This window comes from Polistes dominula, unplaced genomic scaffold, assembly GCF_049000335.1.
Source record: "Polistes dominula isolate Pdom_NZ unplaced genomic scaffold, Pdom_raw_medaka contig_29, whole genome shotgun sequence".
NCBI classification, from domain to species: Eukaryota; Metazoa; Arthropoda; class Insecta; order Hymenoptera; family Vespidae; genus Polistes; species Polistes dominula.
The window spans coordinates 2,268,856-2,285,102 of record NW_028300865.1 but is presented as its reverse complement, the minus strand read 5'-3'; the positions used below and the strand labels follow the sequence as shown (position 1 = coordinate 2,285,102).

The following is a 16,247-nucleotide window of genomic DNA, read 5'->3' as shown; positions in this document are numbered from 1 at the left end:
ATATTATAATTACATTAAAAAAAAAAAAAAAAAAAAAAAAAAACATTGCAAAAAACTTAACACAATTTAATACATATATATTAATAAATAATTTCAATTGCATGAAATATCGTAACCTACAAAAATTGTAACGAAAAAACAAAAAAAAAAAACAAAAAAAAATGGATTCGGTGTATTACATTTAAAAATACAACAAAATGTTTTGCTGAATTTTAAATTGAAATAACAAATAATCAATCGTTTAAAAAAAAAAAAAAAAAAAAAAAAACAATTTATTATTATGACAATGTTTATAATAATGAGTGAACGATTAAAGATACGGTAAATTAAATGAATAGAAAGATGATTATAAACGTCCATCGAAAATTCGTCACACTTTGAAACGATCCTTTCGACGAGGTCTCTTTGTTTCTCTTCCATCTCGTTTATATTTACAGTAGTAGTTGTATTAGTGAGTCTCTCTCACTCTAACCTTTTTCTTTTAACTTTTTCTCTCTCTCTCTCTCTCTTATTTAATGTTTTATAGATTTCAGAATATACAGCGAGAGCGGCATCCTTTTGCTCCCCCTTATAGAAAATTTTACAAAGTCATCCGGGTTTTAAGTCTTCCATGCCAACAGACGATTTTCGAGGGTTCTCTTTTTAAGTTTCATCTTTTGTTCAAACATTTTATACACAACACAACACGTTATTTTCAAAATGAAACTATACTATACTCGTTAACTGTTTGAAAAAAAAAAAAAAGAAAAAGGAATGATTTTTCATAGTTTTTAGGTTAGTTTTAAATTTACTGTGAAAATTCGAAACCCCTCCTCATTCTTTTCTTTAAAAGAAAACCATGTTGGTTATGGTCAATTAAAACCGTAGAAGAAAAAAAAGAAACACATTTGTAAATGCATATACAACACATTGTTATACTGATCCATCATAAATCAAGAAATTTAAGAAGGTTCAAAGTTTGTAGCCGAGTAATACGAGTCACACGAAAAAGTTCGAGCCCTTTTTTTTTTCAAACCTCAATAGTATCCTCTAATCCCCACCCCTTCACCCTCAGTCATATTTTTGAGGAATGAGGAAATAAGATCATCAAGTTTCGATGAAAGTGACGATGAAGTTGACAATGATGTTGAACAAAAAAAAAAGAAATGGGCAAAATGAGACCAAAGAAAAAAAAATAGAAAACTAGACTCAAAAAATAGAAGAAGAAGAAGAAAAAAGTCTAAAAGTAAAATTAGTGACGCTCCTGTCGGCATGCTTTTTTAAGTGTCCCGCTTAAATTTTTGTTGCATTTTAAAATCTTCTTTTTCTTCTTGTTCTTCGAATGACTTGGCTCGTTCACGCAAAGATAGGCGCCCTGGCCACACCTAGGGCGCCACTACGACTGACTACGAACGATTTTATTTTTTTTTAATTTTTCTTCTTTTAACCTTCCTCCTACATTTTATTATTTCATCCCGTGTGTTGTTCCGTTAATCATTTGAATTGAAAAGTTTAAAGGTTTAATGAGAAACATTACTTTCATCACCTAATATTGGGTTGCCCTGAGTATCATTTCATTTTTCATTAGTAAAAATGAAAACAATAATACAATTTTCACTTCGAGGTTAAACCTAGTAGACCTTTCGAGTTAACATAAACAATGAAATTTATTTAATTAAACCTTTCATTGATCTCAGGTGTTGGTTTTTTTTTGGCAAGGGTGGAATCAAATGCAAGGGGGAATCAAACTTGTGTTAGGAAATAAACAAAATTACTTTCCGAACTAATCCAATATTTCCAAGAAAATGTTCATTTGATTTCTTTTCTTTTATTTTTTTTTTTTATTTTTAAATGATTGTTTATAACATTGTGTTAGTTAGGTTGGTTTAATTGTAAATAAAAGGAAGCCGCTTTTAGTAGCGATTTCAAAAAACGTCAGACAAGATAGAAAGCACCATCGAGCTACCGCATAATACTCTAGAATTACGAGTCACGTCCCGGGGGCAGGATCCTCTCTCACGCATACAAGAGAGAAAGAGAGAGAGAATATACGTATGTATATGTGTACATGTGTGAGATAAAGAAAGAAAGAGAGAGAGAGAGAGAGAAAGAGATAGAAAGAGATACATAGTTGAACGATGCAGTTTGCGACGCGCGAAAGCTGGCCCGGTGTATAAAACATATCTTTGTTGCATACTTCTATATATGTGTGTATATGTGTATAAGTTTGTGTGTAAATAAGAGAGTCAAGAGATCGAGATTACGTGTAGGATACACAACATCCACTCTCGTAAACGTATCTTCTCTCGTGTAAGCTCGAAACTGAGTGTTTTGGATTTAGTTTTGGATTTAATGTTAAATGAGTTCACTGTGAAAGATTTATTTATTTATTTATTTATTTATTTATTTCGTGGAAATGTGGGATGATAGGAAATTAATTAAATTGTATAAATATGTTAGTAGTAATGTGTTTATATAATATTTTATTTATTTTATTTTTATTATTTTTTTTATATAATTTTATTTTATTGTTAAAAGATCAGGGTAAGGATCATTTATATTTATTATAAAAATTGTGAATAACAGGAAATGAATTAAATCAAATAATAAATAATTAAATTCATAAGTTAAATATAAATATTTCAATTAATAATATTGAATTTTTTTTCATTTATTAATATTTAATAATTTAATATCAATTAATAGATTATATTTAATAATATTATACATAATATATTTTAATTAAATATAAAAAAAAAAAATAAATTAAATAAATATTTTAATATAAAATTAAATTAATCAATAAAAATATGTTGAATTAATATATGTTTTAATTATTTTCTATTATCAAAAAAAAAAAGAAAAAAAACCATTAAAAAATCATTGTCATTTTCCCTACAATCTTAAAGAAAAATAAAATAAATAAAATTCAAATAAATAATCATTCAATGTATAACACATTTGCCATATTTTTATAATATTTTTTGTTTTGTTCATATTCCTCAATAAAAAAAATAATAATGTCGAAGCTTAGAATGAGATCTTATAAATATATATATATATATATATATATACATACACATGTAATAGGAAAGTATACCAACGGCCCCACAAAGTCGCTTAGGCGAACGTGACTGCACCGTAATTTTCTGTAGGGAAAATATGAACCTTTCACATGGGTTTTGCGCTCGTTAGGTGGCATCGGTCGTTAGACCGCAAACAAGCTATGATACTTTATCGAGGTAGAGATCTCTTACGGAATAATATCTTATAATAAACGTAATGCGATCTAACGAACAACGAATGCACGCTATCGAAGATCCCAATTAAGTAGTTTATTGGTTTACCCTATCGCCACACCAACCTATGTCTCTGTGTATGTTGCGTTTCAATAACTTAAGAAACTTAAACATAAACGTTAGGTGCTTTTCTTTTTGTATTTTAAAATCGTCTAATCAATTTCATTTCGTAAATATACGTTTAAAACATTGAATTCCTCTTGAAAGATCTGAAATAAAAAGGAAAGATGAAGAAGAAATTGATCAGGTGTGTTGTACTATATTTTGTTTCGTAAATATACGTTTAGAAAATTTGATTCCTTGATATATACGTGTGAAGAAAAAGTAGATGTTGTGTTAACTTCCTATTTCTTAAAGAAACAACATGGAGGAACTTAGTATTGTTTTTTATTCGAAATTATCGTTAACGGTTTTAATTTAGTAGTTCATTGGTTTAACCTGTTTGAGTAACATAAAAACAGTTAACGTTTATAGGATAACTTCCTTTAATCTTGTTCTAAATTATCTAATCAATTTTTATGTTTTATTTCCTAAGTATACGTTTACAATATTTGATTTGTTTTTGATACGACACGTGAAAAAGAGGTTAGAAGATGATGAGATAGATCGGATGTTGTTTTCCTGATTAAAAAAAGAAAATATAGTTCTTTAATTTCTCAAGAATATTACGGTACTCGTGTTGATATTATTTTTATTTGAAATTATCCTCAAAAGTTGCAATTAAATAGTTTATTGGTATTCTAAACTATCATTTCTAACATTATTTGAGATACGTTAACGTTAAAGTGGCTCCCTCTAGTTTGATTTTATATATTTGAATTAATCAATCAATTTTTTTCTTAAATATACAATAACCTAGAAAAAATTTGATTATTTGATCCAACAAAAAGAATAAGAATAAAAAAGATGGATGATATATCAGATGTTTTCTTGAAGAAAATATTTTCCCTATATCTCAAAAATATTACAATACACGTGTTAGTTTTTTTATTTATTATTATTTTATTTATTTATTTATATTATTTTTATTCGAAATAATCGTCAAAAGTCCCAATTAAATAGTTAGTTCATTGATATAACCTATAATCTCAAACATATTTGAGAAACATTAATTTTAAAGTGGCTCCCTCTAGTTTGTTTCTATATATTTAAATCAACCAATTAATTTTCTTTCTTAAATATACAATAACCTATGAAAAATTCGATTCTTTAATGAACCAGAAATAAAAAAAAAATAAGAATAAGAATAAAAAAGATGGATGATATGACAAATGTTGTTTTTTCTTTGTAGAAAATATTCTTCCTATTTCTCAAAAATATTATGGTACTTCTGTTAATATTATTTTTATTCGAAATTATAGTCCCACAATTAAATAGTTAATTTATTGATATCATATATGTGTGTGTGTAATACTCCTATATTGCTAGCGGCCGTAAGTGGAAGCGTCACCGACAAAGTGAGACAGCAAATGACTACTTCTATCTCTTTTTTTGTATTTTGAGCGTTGTGCGCAAGCGTCGCGTCTGTAATGGCAAGTGGAGAAGGGCACAAGCCACCTCCCTTTCGCAGCTTAAAATTTATTTATCATTACTGAATTTGTGTATGATTTGTTCGTGATTTGTGCATTCACGATCATGCGCACTAGACTCAACTTGTGATAAGTGAGACAGACGCATATATGTCTGCACCGTAGTGTTTACTGTCACTCTCTCTATCCCGCTAGCAATATAGGAGTATTAAATATATGATTAATATAACCTATAATCTCAAACATATTTGAGAAACGTTAATTTTTTAAAGTGGCTCCCTCTAATTGATTTCTCTTTATTTAAATCAACCAATCAATTTTCTTTCCTAAATTTACAATATAACCTATAAAAAATTCGATTATTTAATAAACCAAAAATAAAACAATAAGAGTATAAGAATACGAATACAAAATAACGTAAGAAACGTTAACGTTAATGTGGCTCCCTCTAGTTTGATTCTACTCATTTGAATCAACCAATCAAATTTCTTTCCTCAAATAAACCTACACAAAATTTGATTCTTTTAATAAACCAGAAGTAAAACAACAACAACAACAATAAGCATAAAATAAAAAGAATAGATGATATATCAGATGTCTTTCTGAAGAAAATATTCTTCCTATTTCTCAAGAAAACTACATGCGGAAGATTGAGGCGGGAGGGAGGGCGGGGGGGGATAGGGAAGAAGAAACTTAGGTATTGTTTTTATTTGAAACTGTCGTGAACGGTTTTGAGACAAGATGAAAACGACGACGACGACGACGACGACGACGATGACAACTATGACTATGACTATGACTATGTCGTTGTTGTTGTTGTTGTTGTTGGTTGGTTGGTTGGTTGGTTGACGCGTTGATATGTTAGCAATCGTGAGAATCCGGTGCGTTGTTTCATGAGGCTTCTCGACATCAGCCGGAAGCACACACGAGCTTCCCACGGCGCCGGTAAACCGCTGCTTCATAACGGATCACCCTTCTGATTCCTCGACTGCTACTACTATATATACATACCTTACGATTACCTATACTACTACTAACTACTACTACTATTTAATACTATTACAATTACTTATAGAAAAGTGCACTCGTTTCGGGACACGATTCTTTTCTTCTTTTTTTTTTTTTTTTCTTATTCTTTTCTTCAAAGTGTCCAAGTCATCTACCCAATTGTCATTTGTCATGAAACGAACGTTTCTTTTTTTTTATTTTATACAAATATATAGGGTGATTAAATATAATTGATGAATTGATTTATTTGAAGGGGTTTGTTTGGTACCTGAAGATTTGTTGAAATATATTTTTTTTAATTGATATGAAACTTTAATTTTACTAGGTTGGTATTTTTAAAATTAGGCTAATCGGATTAACGTACGATGACTTGACTTGATTTGACTTGACTTGACTTTTGCAGACTAAGTTAAACGAAGACTACTTAAGAAAATTACATAAGGTTGCTTCTTATCAATATAATATTTTTCTTGACTGGTTTCAATAATAATAGATGGTTTATATATATACTTACATATATACATTGTAAAGTGGATATTTAATTGAATGTGTATAAGAAACAAATTCAAATTATAAGTGAGTTAGATTGACGTGTTCCTGTAATTTAGTGTTAATATTGTAGCGCATATTAAATAATAAAATATATTTAAAAAAAATATATTAAAATATATAAAAAAAAAAAATGTAATAAATATATTGAAAAAAAATATAGTAAAAATAATATATTAAAATTTATAAAAATATATTTAACACAAAATACATTAAAAATAATATATTAAAATATATTAAATAATATATTAAAAAATAAAACCATAAATGTGAGTTCCATCAATCTAATGTTAATACCCAACCACATAGACACACAAATATACATACACATACATATATCTTTCTCTTTGCAACAATGGAAGAAAAGTGCATTGGCGAGAGCGCATAATCGCTTTAACGCGTTCATCCACTTTTTTTTTATATTCTTCTTCCCTTTCTCTCTTTTGTTCTCTTTCTCTCTCTCTCTCTCTCTCTCTATCTCTCTCTAATTCATATAACAACGCACATGGGAGGAAATAGGTACAGCCTGTCGTTTACCATCCCTTCTATCCCATGAAACATGTGTCTCGCAGTCACCGAGGCAAATAATAATTCGAAAATATGTCGTCAATCTTTCTCTCTCTCTCTCACTCTTTTTCTATCTATTTATCTATCTATCTATTTCTCTCTCTCTCTCTCTCTCTCTCTCTCACTCTCTCTTTAACTCTTGTTGCATTATTATAGCAAACCAACCTCCTCCTGGTTGCTAGAAGAGTGAGGTTATGTGTGTGCATTAATGTCGCACGTAGTTGTAATAACCGCAAAAGCAGCACCCAAACCCCAACCACCATTATAAATGCATTAACTCTATTTCTCGAGCGTGTCCTCCCCCCTCCTCCTTCCCTTCCCAACACCCCTCTCCTCTCCTCTCCTCTCCTCTCCTTTCTTTGACGATTATTTTCCGTCATTTTTCATCGCTTAGGTTAGATGTTGTAGTTGTTTTGTGGTATAGTGTCTCGTGTATGCTTGAACATAAGTAACGTGTAGAATTAAAATTATTTTGTATTTTTTTGTTTTTTTTTTTTGAGGTTAGGTAGACAGAAATTATTTTATTAAAAAATTGTTCGTTAAATTTAATCTTCTTTTGACATTTTAGTAACAATAGCATAATCAAAATATTGTTTAAATTCTAATTAAAACATTTTTGTGCAATATTGATTGATTTAATGAAATTTGTTGCATGAATTTTTAGCAAACTTTTTCACACTAATCTGAAAAACGAAATTTTTCTATCATCTGTACTTTTAAATCGTCAATTGCAATCTCTTTTTTTTCAAAAATGTATTGACAACAACAATAAAAAAGTTATTTTTTCAACAACAAACAATAGTACACACACACACACACATAGAAAAACACTGTATAAAATGAACTTATTAACCTAACCTAACCTAACCTAACCTAAAATCTTTGTAGGATTCGATAATCGCTGAAGAACACAATTTCCCATAGGTGGGGGATTTCATTGGTTTGAAAAAAAGGAATAAGAACAAGTAAAGGGCCCCATAACCTTCAACCCACCCCACCCGAAAAGTCAAAGTCAAAGATCATTAAGCCCTACGATGGAAAGGAAGGATCGTTACACTTTCTTTGACCAAACCCGGGAGGTGAGATAGGGGACCATCAAACACCTTTTGCCCCCACCTCACATTTTTTCTCTCTCTTTTCAACTCTTTCTAGACTTTTACTCGTTTCCCCTGCCCCCTCCTTGATCGTAGCCCTTAAGTTGGTTTCATTTTGGTCCGAACAAGATCGAGCATCCCTTTTTCCAAGGAACCCGACATCTCGAACGATAAATCAATGACTTAGGTTAGTCTCTTTTCTATGGGGTCCTAGTGCCTTTTTTCCCCTGTGACCTGTCTTACTTCCCTTCAGAATAATCGTCCTAAGGGTTCTTTTTTTTTGGACAAGAGAGTATGGCAATTAAGAATGTTTTAGAATAGTAATAGTTGCACTCGAAATGACCGAAGGTAACCAACCAACCCCTTCATCTTTAATACTACAACAACTAATAACAACAACAACAACAATAAGGGAATATAAAAATAGGGGTGGGGGTATTAAAAAACATTACTCATCAGATAATCGTGCAAGCGGTGGTTTTCAATTGCAATTCTATGCATCTCTCTCTCTCTCTCTCCCTCTCCCTCTCTCTCTCTCTCTCACTCTCATTCAGTGCTCTCAAAAGTGTCGGGAGAAAAATGAGAAATGATCCAACAGTGGCTCGATTCAGAAACGTGGAGGGAGAGGGGGTCCCTGTTTAAAATTCATGAACGATTTTACTGCTATCTCCTCCTCCCCTTCTTCCACCAACCAACCCCACTCCACCCTACGAGCCTATCGTCGACGGGTGACTCTCGTCGACAAATAAAAAAAAAAAAATGCTCCGAGAGAACCGGGAGAGGTGGCCCACATTTTCAATCCTGACGCAATGTAACACAAACGCGCACGTGTTTGCAACCACCTATAAAACCTCCTATGCGAAAAAGAGGGGCGAGGAGAGGAGTGGAGTGGAGAGGAGTGTTACTGAGTGTTCAACGAATATATTAATTGTCGAATTTTCCGTGCGAGTTGCATATCCGTTAGAGCCGCTTTGTGTACCCCCTCACCCCTGTCCATTCCACCAACGTATACCACGCCCGAATCTCATTCGCTGATTATTAATTACTACGAACAACGAAAAGCTAGAAGGTTTTCAAATACCCCCAACTTTCCCAACCCAACCCAATCCAACTCAATCCAATGCCATCCGACACAACACGTCTCTCTTGCTGGTGTTATTTTTTTCTTCTTTGTTTTTTAAATTGTTTCTTTTTAATATTTTTTTATTTTCTTTTATTTTCTTTCTTTATTTTTGTTCTCTTTTCTCGTCGCACATCGAGACTCAAAACAAATTTTTATTCTCTCTCCTTTTCTTTCTTTTATTTTATTTTATTTAGTTTTATGTCATTTGGCTGAATTCCCGTTAGGATAGGAATCAGGATCAAAAGAGAGAGAAAAAGTGGCGTTGAGGAGGGGGGAGGAATATAAAAATTATAACGAAGCGTAGGTAAATGAATGTACACCTACTATCCGATGCGACGGGATTTAATTATCGTCGAATTTTATATGTATGTATATGTGTGTGTCTGTAGTTGTATGAGTGAGATAGACAATTCGAGAAATTTGCAACCAAACCACGAAACAGTCACTGATTTATCGTTGGCAAGAGAAAGAATCAGGAAGTTCGAACAGTACACCATGATTCATCGGAAAACTCGCAAAACTTCGTTGATGAAAACGAAATTACATTTATTTGTTCATTTTGCTTTCTTCTTCTTCTTCTTCTTCTGTTTTCTCTCGCACCTTTTGTTTATGGAACATTGTCAACGATAAAGAAAAAAAAAACAGAAAGGGATGACGGGGTAAGAATTGCAAAATAGGAAAGAAAATCGCTGTACAAGAGTCTCGTGTAAAGAACACGTACAAAAGGGAAAGGGTTTTAGGGTAATATTCCCTGTAGATTCGAGAATATTACTTTAACGTTGAGGTAGGGGGTAGTAAAGGTAGGTGGGGGTTAAATAGAGTCTCTCACCCTTTCTATCTCTTTATCGTTTCATCTCACTTTCTCACACCCCTTGACCAAACGCGAGCCTTTTTCGAAACTCAAACGTTAGTTTGATATATACACATGTGTTTGTGTATACATATATATAGAAGGTCTTTCTCACTGTCATTGTCTCTATCTTTGTCTTTTGAAAGTAGCAAGGGTAGTTTCGCAGGTGTAGCAACGCTATTAAACGTGTGTATGCGTGGCATGATACGCGATGATTAGGCACTGAACTCCATGGGCTATTTGTTAGTATAATAAGCCCTCTCTCCAGCAGTGTGGCCAACGTAACCGCTTGCCGGCACGCCAGCCCGTTTTAGCGTAATTGTCCCAGATCGGGATTTACATACTCGAAGAGGGTGGAAGCGCGTTAGTGGTGTTAGTGTTGGTGTTAGTGGTGCTTCATAGTTGTTTGTTGTTGTTGTAATAGTGGTAGTGGTTGGTAGTCATAGGTAAGAGTGAAACGACAAAGGGTATGAGAGAGAAAGAAAGGAAATTGCTTAGAATGTCGTGATTGCTTTTAGAATGCTTTCTCTTTCTTATGTTTTACTACCCTATTCTCTTTTCTCTTTTCTCACCACCCTCACACCCCTTTCTTCTCTTTTCTTCTCTTTTTGTTCTATCGGTATCAAAAACGATTCTTATGCTAAATACCACCGTCCGACAAATCACCACTGGGGGGATATTATCTTACGGTAGTTCGAATTTTCGAAAAAGGTCGTGCAAGATTAGAGACTACTACTACAACTTGAGATATATTCCTACTTATAAGCCACTTTGTTGCCAGTCGATTTCAAGTAGAGACATAAAAAAGGACGCTTTTTGTTAGTACAGTTATTGATTCGTTATTATGTTTTATATTATTAATTTGAAATGATGATCTAAATTCAATTGTTAATTGAAATTGTCCAACATATAACTAAGATCAAATATTTGGTTTATCCAATTTAATTGGATTCCATAATTAAAATAGAATACATAAAATAATAATGCATGAAAAGGTAGAAAAAGTAAGGTTAGTTGTGTCAAGTGTAACTCTGAAAAAAAACGTAAAATAATTGAATTATGATGCAGCACCATCTGTCGACAATTTATAGAACTTGAAAACCAAGAAAACCTCTAAGTAATTAAGTTCTTAAATTAGCAATAAGAAATAACAAATAAAAATTATTCCATATTCTAAGTTTAAAAAAAAAATCATACAAAATAAATAAAAACTTAATTAATAAATTAAATAAATAATATTAATAAATAAAATTATATAATTTCATTAAGATCAGTTCAGTAGTTTCAAAGTTCATTAGAAAACAAACAATGTGACACTGAAATTTAATATATAAAAATTCATTTCTATTAGAATTTCTTTTTATCTAATCATTTGTCAATGAAATATTATGTTACAGAACAAAATGGAAGAGACAAACGATGGTCGGTTTTGAAATAATGGCTGAAAGTAATTACGCAGTAGCCGCATTCCAACAATTTTATGGAAGTGGTGCTGGTGCAGCGGTACCAACCCATCCTGCAGCAGGAAGATATTTTCCTTACGCTACGGGTCATCATTTACCATCGAATCAATTGTTTTATCAACAAGCAACTGCAGCTGTTACATTGCAAAAACCATTACCATACAGACTTTATCCACCTACCATGATCCTAGCTGGACCAAGTGCTGGACCATTTGGTTCGCTTGCTGCCAGCTCGAGTTTATCAAGTTTGAGCAATTATTACAGAGATAGTCCTGATATGGTTGACGATAGGGATAGGGAAAGTAGAAAGGATAGGAAGGATAGGGAAACAATGCAAAGGGATAGAAGTAGAAGTCGGGAAGGTTCACCAATTAGGAGAGATGATACTCCTGAAAGTATAAAAGCTGATAGCGATGAAGAAAGTATACACGATATTTAGGACATAAATCATACGATCTATGATTAATACTATAGATCAAAATGATTATTTCGTAATTAATAATAGATATTTATAAGATAATAAGATTATCACAAATCTTCCGAGATATATATATAGCATATTTCCCTACGATGAGATTTATGAGTCAACGATTGAAAAATAATAATAACAACAATTTATTTATCGTTATTAATAATTTTTTTCGCAACTCGATACATTCCGTTTGTTTTTTAGAATTGTATGGGGGTGAAAAAAAATGATAAAATTCGAATTATTATGACGACTATGACTATGACGAATGAGTACTTTAATTAGAACAAAATGTTCAAGAAAATATTTATTTATATATATATATATATATATATATATATATATAACATAGATGTATAATCGTTTTATCTAATGACGATTATCTTTTGAGATACAAATCAATGAAAATGAAATATAAAACAAGAGGTATTGTAAAACAAAATTCTTAAATATTAGGTGTAGAGCTTTGTTTCGGTTATTTTCCTACAGATGGCTTGTAGAAAAAATGGCGGGAACAAAATCGTATGCCTAAAAAAACCTAAGAAAAAAAAATGTGAAATGTGAAATGTGAAATAAATTATTTAAATTAATAACAAAATACGAGATTATTTTTCGTTGATTATCTCAATTATAAACAATTGAAATATTTTCTAAAAAATTACAATTACCGATTTGATTTATAAATATAACTTTGTTTCCGTTATTTTCCTACAGATGGCTTGTAGAAAAAATGGCGGGAACATAGTCGTAAAAAGGATGGAATAAAAAGAAGAAGTGGAAGATAAAAAGATGAGATTCTCGTCGAACTATTTTATTTCGAAAATAACCGATCGTCCACGAACGCGAATCTACAATTTATATGACATTAGGAAAAGAAATAATACTTAACCTTGCAAGATAGAAGGGATACCAAAATGACACGAAATTACATATAAATGATCGTCGAATGATAGGAAAAAAAGAAAGAAAAAAAAGAAAGGAAGAATGAAAAAATAAATAAAAAGGTAATATGAAAGGTTGGTGAGATAATTCGGAAATATATATATATATGTGTATATGTTTCTGATGTTGAAAACCGGATAATAGTTTGATCCTATTTCTTGAAGTTTTATTTTCTATTTTTTGTTCTTTTTTATTTGTTATTTTTTTTTTTAAGTTGAAAATCGACAAAAGATGATTTCATCTTTTAAATAGATAATAAGGGAAGGAAAAAAACATAAATGATACTTGAGTTATACGTCGTCGATTAACCAATCGAAGAAATTTTGAAATATCAGTGTAATAAGTATATATATATATATATATATATATATATATATTTAATTAACAATAAGTGATAACGGATTAATTGTGCTGAACGTTCGAAGATTTTATTGTAAATATACGTGAAATAAGTAATACAAATTTTTAAGTTAAATTCATCGGATTATTAATACTTTAACTTAATAATAAAAAATAATAATAACAAAATAATTAAATTATCTTGTAAATATTGAAGTAAATCGTAAAAGTAAAGGAAAAAAAAAGAATGAAATAAAACAAGGAGAAAATGATCAATTTCATTTTTTCAAATAACAATTGTAATCTTATTTTAGATTGTAAGTTAAATGGGAAAATAGATAAAAGAGAGAGAGAGATAGAGAGAAAGAGAGATAGAAATGTGAATTAGGGTAAAACGCATCGTGAAATTTTCAACCTTTCAGCATAAATAAATTAATTAAATATTAATTAATTATTAAAGAACAGTCCAGAGATTTGCATAATTAAAAAAAAAAACCCAAAAATAAAAAGATTTATTGTAAATTAATTCGAATTTTGCCATAAAATTATTTTTTGTCTAACCTCCATATTTTTTTTCTATTTATACTTAAAAAAAAAATTATCAACCTCAATTTCCAGTATCATTGTCGTATGTGTAATTCTATTTATTTAATTTTTTATTTGAAAAAAAAAACACACACACACACACACATGAAAAGGACACGATGCGTTTGATTGAAAAAATTCGAATGATAAGAAAAAAGAAAAAAAGAATTAAATAAAAAAAAAAGGAAAAGAAAAAAAATAAACAATCTCGAAATAAACCACAGTATTATGAATGTATAAATATTAGGACAGTAACGAAAAGAATTAAATAAAAAAAAAATAAAATAAAATGAAAAAAAAAAATTAACCACTGTGTTATAACCGAGAATAAAATGGTGTGTTAGAAAGAAAAAAAAAAACAAGGGAAAAAAAATAAACAAAAAACACACAAACACATGTAATAAGAATAAGAAATAAGAGGAGTAATAAAAAAAAAAAAAGAAAAAATGAAAAAAAAAAGCCAAGAAGAAGAAACTAAAGACGATTGTGGATGGGGTAAAATAAAATAAAAAATAAAAAAAAAATCCCTAGCATTTGCGAAATAAAATCCCCAAGTATATCGTAGCGAGTACACGATTACACAAAATAAAAAGAAAGAAAAAGAGAAAGAGCGAGAGAGAAAGAAACACATACACACATACACACATGAGAATATACATACACGAATTAGTAATAATAAATCATGCTTTGTAAAATATTGTCTGTATAGCGAGAATTATTATATGGAAAATATATTATACTAAATTTAAACGTCACATTTCGTGAGCCACCGCCCCCCACTCCACCTCAACGATACCAACCAACCCCCACCACTATTCTTCTTCTCAATACCTTTAACCTAAAAATTATTCATTGCTACATGTTCAAGTATTTATCTTTAAATATGAAATTATCTTTAAATCGACACATATATTATTTTATAAGCTTAATTTTACTTGTTTTTCTCAAGGACACACCAAGAATACTAAGGAGGAGTAAGAAAAAAAAATAAAAATTAAATTTTAAGTTATGAGCGTGTTTTCAACTGTACTACTTCAACTGTACGGACTGTTGATACGTGCAGAATCAAAACTATACTTTATTTTTGAGTAATTTTGTTGATTTTTAATTGAAAGAAACAAAAACATTAAAATTAGAGACCCATAATGAAATATTTGATGTACTATAACTGCATATGTTCGTCGTATGCAGCCGGTTGCAACTTATTGCCCATTCTACTTTCTTATTTGAGCATCACTTCATTAACTATACCACCAAATTCAAAAATAATTTGAAATAAAATTTAGCTTTAAGTATGGTCAAATCATTGTTTATAATAATAATAGTATGTGTGAAAACACTAGTGATTTGTACATAACCTCCAAAATCTCAATAATTAAAAATTAAATTATTGTAACTACAACTAAAGAGTTTACTGCTAAAGTCAATTGAATTGGTATTACTTCAGAATTGAATGATAAAATAAACTCCCAATTTTTTAGCTTTGAATGACAACCCGCTAGTTGTATGTAAAATACGCGACATTTTATAGAGGGCCAATATAGTGGCCCATAGTATATCAGTAGCATCTTATGAAGGGCTACTAAAGTGGCCCATAGTATCAAAAAGGTTCAATATATAGAAACAAAACAAAAAGTTTGTATAATAATAATAAGAATAGCATTAATATTATCACATGATCCGGCTTAATTATTTCTTTTCTCAAGGACACACCGACAACACCAAGGAACAATAAGAAGAAAAATGAAAATATATATATTTAAAAAAAAAGGTTTGTAGTAGTAATAGTAGTAGTAACACAGTGCTCGAGGCGTAATCGTGTTTGCTTATTTCCGGCGTTGGTCAAGCAAACCCAGCAAACCCAGCAAACCCAGTAAGCAAGCGGACGGTGCAATTATGTCGGCGCGTTCTCTCGGCTTCTGCACAAGAAAGAGGAAGGGCTTATTTTATTCCTATTAGGGTAAAACGAGTAGCAGGACGGGACGGGACGGGACGGGATGGGACCGGTGACTTACACACACTTCGTGTCAGTTAGTTAGTATGCGTGTAGCCCCAATTACGTGAAATTAATTTGGGTCCCATTAGCGGTCAGCCGTTGGGGCCTGACACACTAACGATTTTTACCCGACGGACTAAAAAAAAATGGGGCCCGTTGGTTAAGTTTAAACTTTACAATTATAAAACATGCGACTACTCTTGAACAAATTGTTTCCTTTCACGAACGAAGATTTGATCTAACTATTGGTAAGTCAGTAATAAATTCCCTAAAAATTGGGGTTTTTATTCTATGGGTAAATTATGTTGATTAATCATTGTATCAATCGTTTGAGATTTATTATGGCATTGAGTATGACTCGACATTCATTTTTATTTTGTTTTTCTTATTAACCTAAAAATTGTGATTGCTATAACTGTCGTGTTTTATTTTATCAGAGTAAGTGAGTGAGAAAA

General features: G+C 30.8%; 1 protein-coding gene across 1 annotated transcript in view; it reads left to right on the top strand.

Annotated features, from left to right (window-relative positions):
* The window catches only part of LOC107066442 (homeobox protein BarH2), a 34,841-nt gene extending 22,574 nt beyond the window's left edge, over positions 1 to 12,267 (top strand). Inside the window, exon 3 of the mRNA XM_015321069.2 lies at positions 11,396 to 12,267. Coding sequence (XP_015176555.1) covers positions 11,396 to 11,900 — 505 coding nt within the window. The 3' untranslated portion in view covers positions 11,901 to 12,267. The remainder of the gene's footprint in view (positions 1 to 11,395) is intronic.
* Positions 12,268 to 16,247: the final 3,980 nt, after the last annotated feature.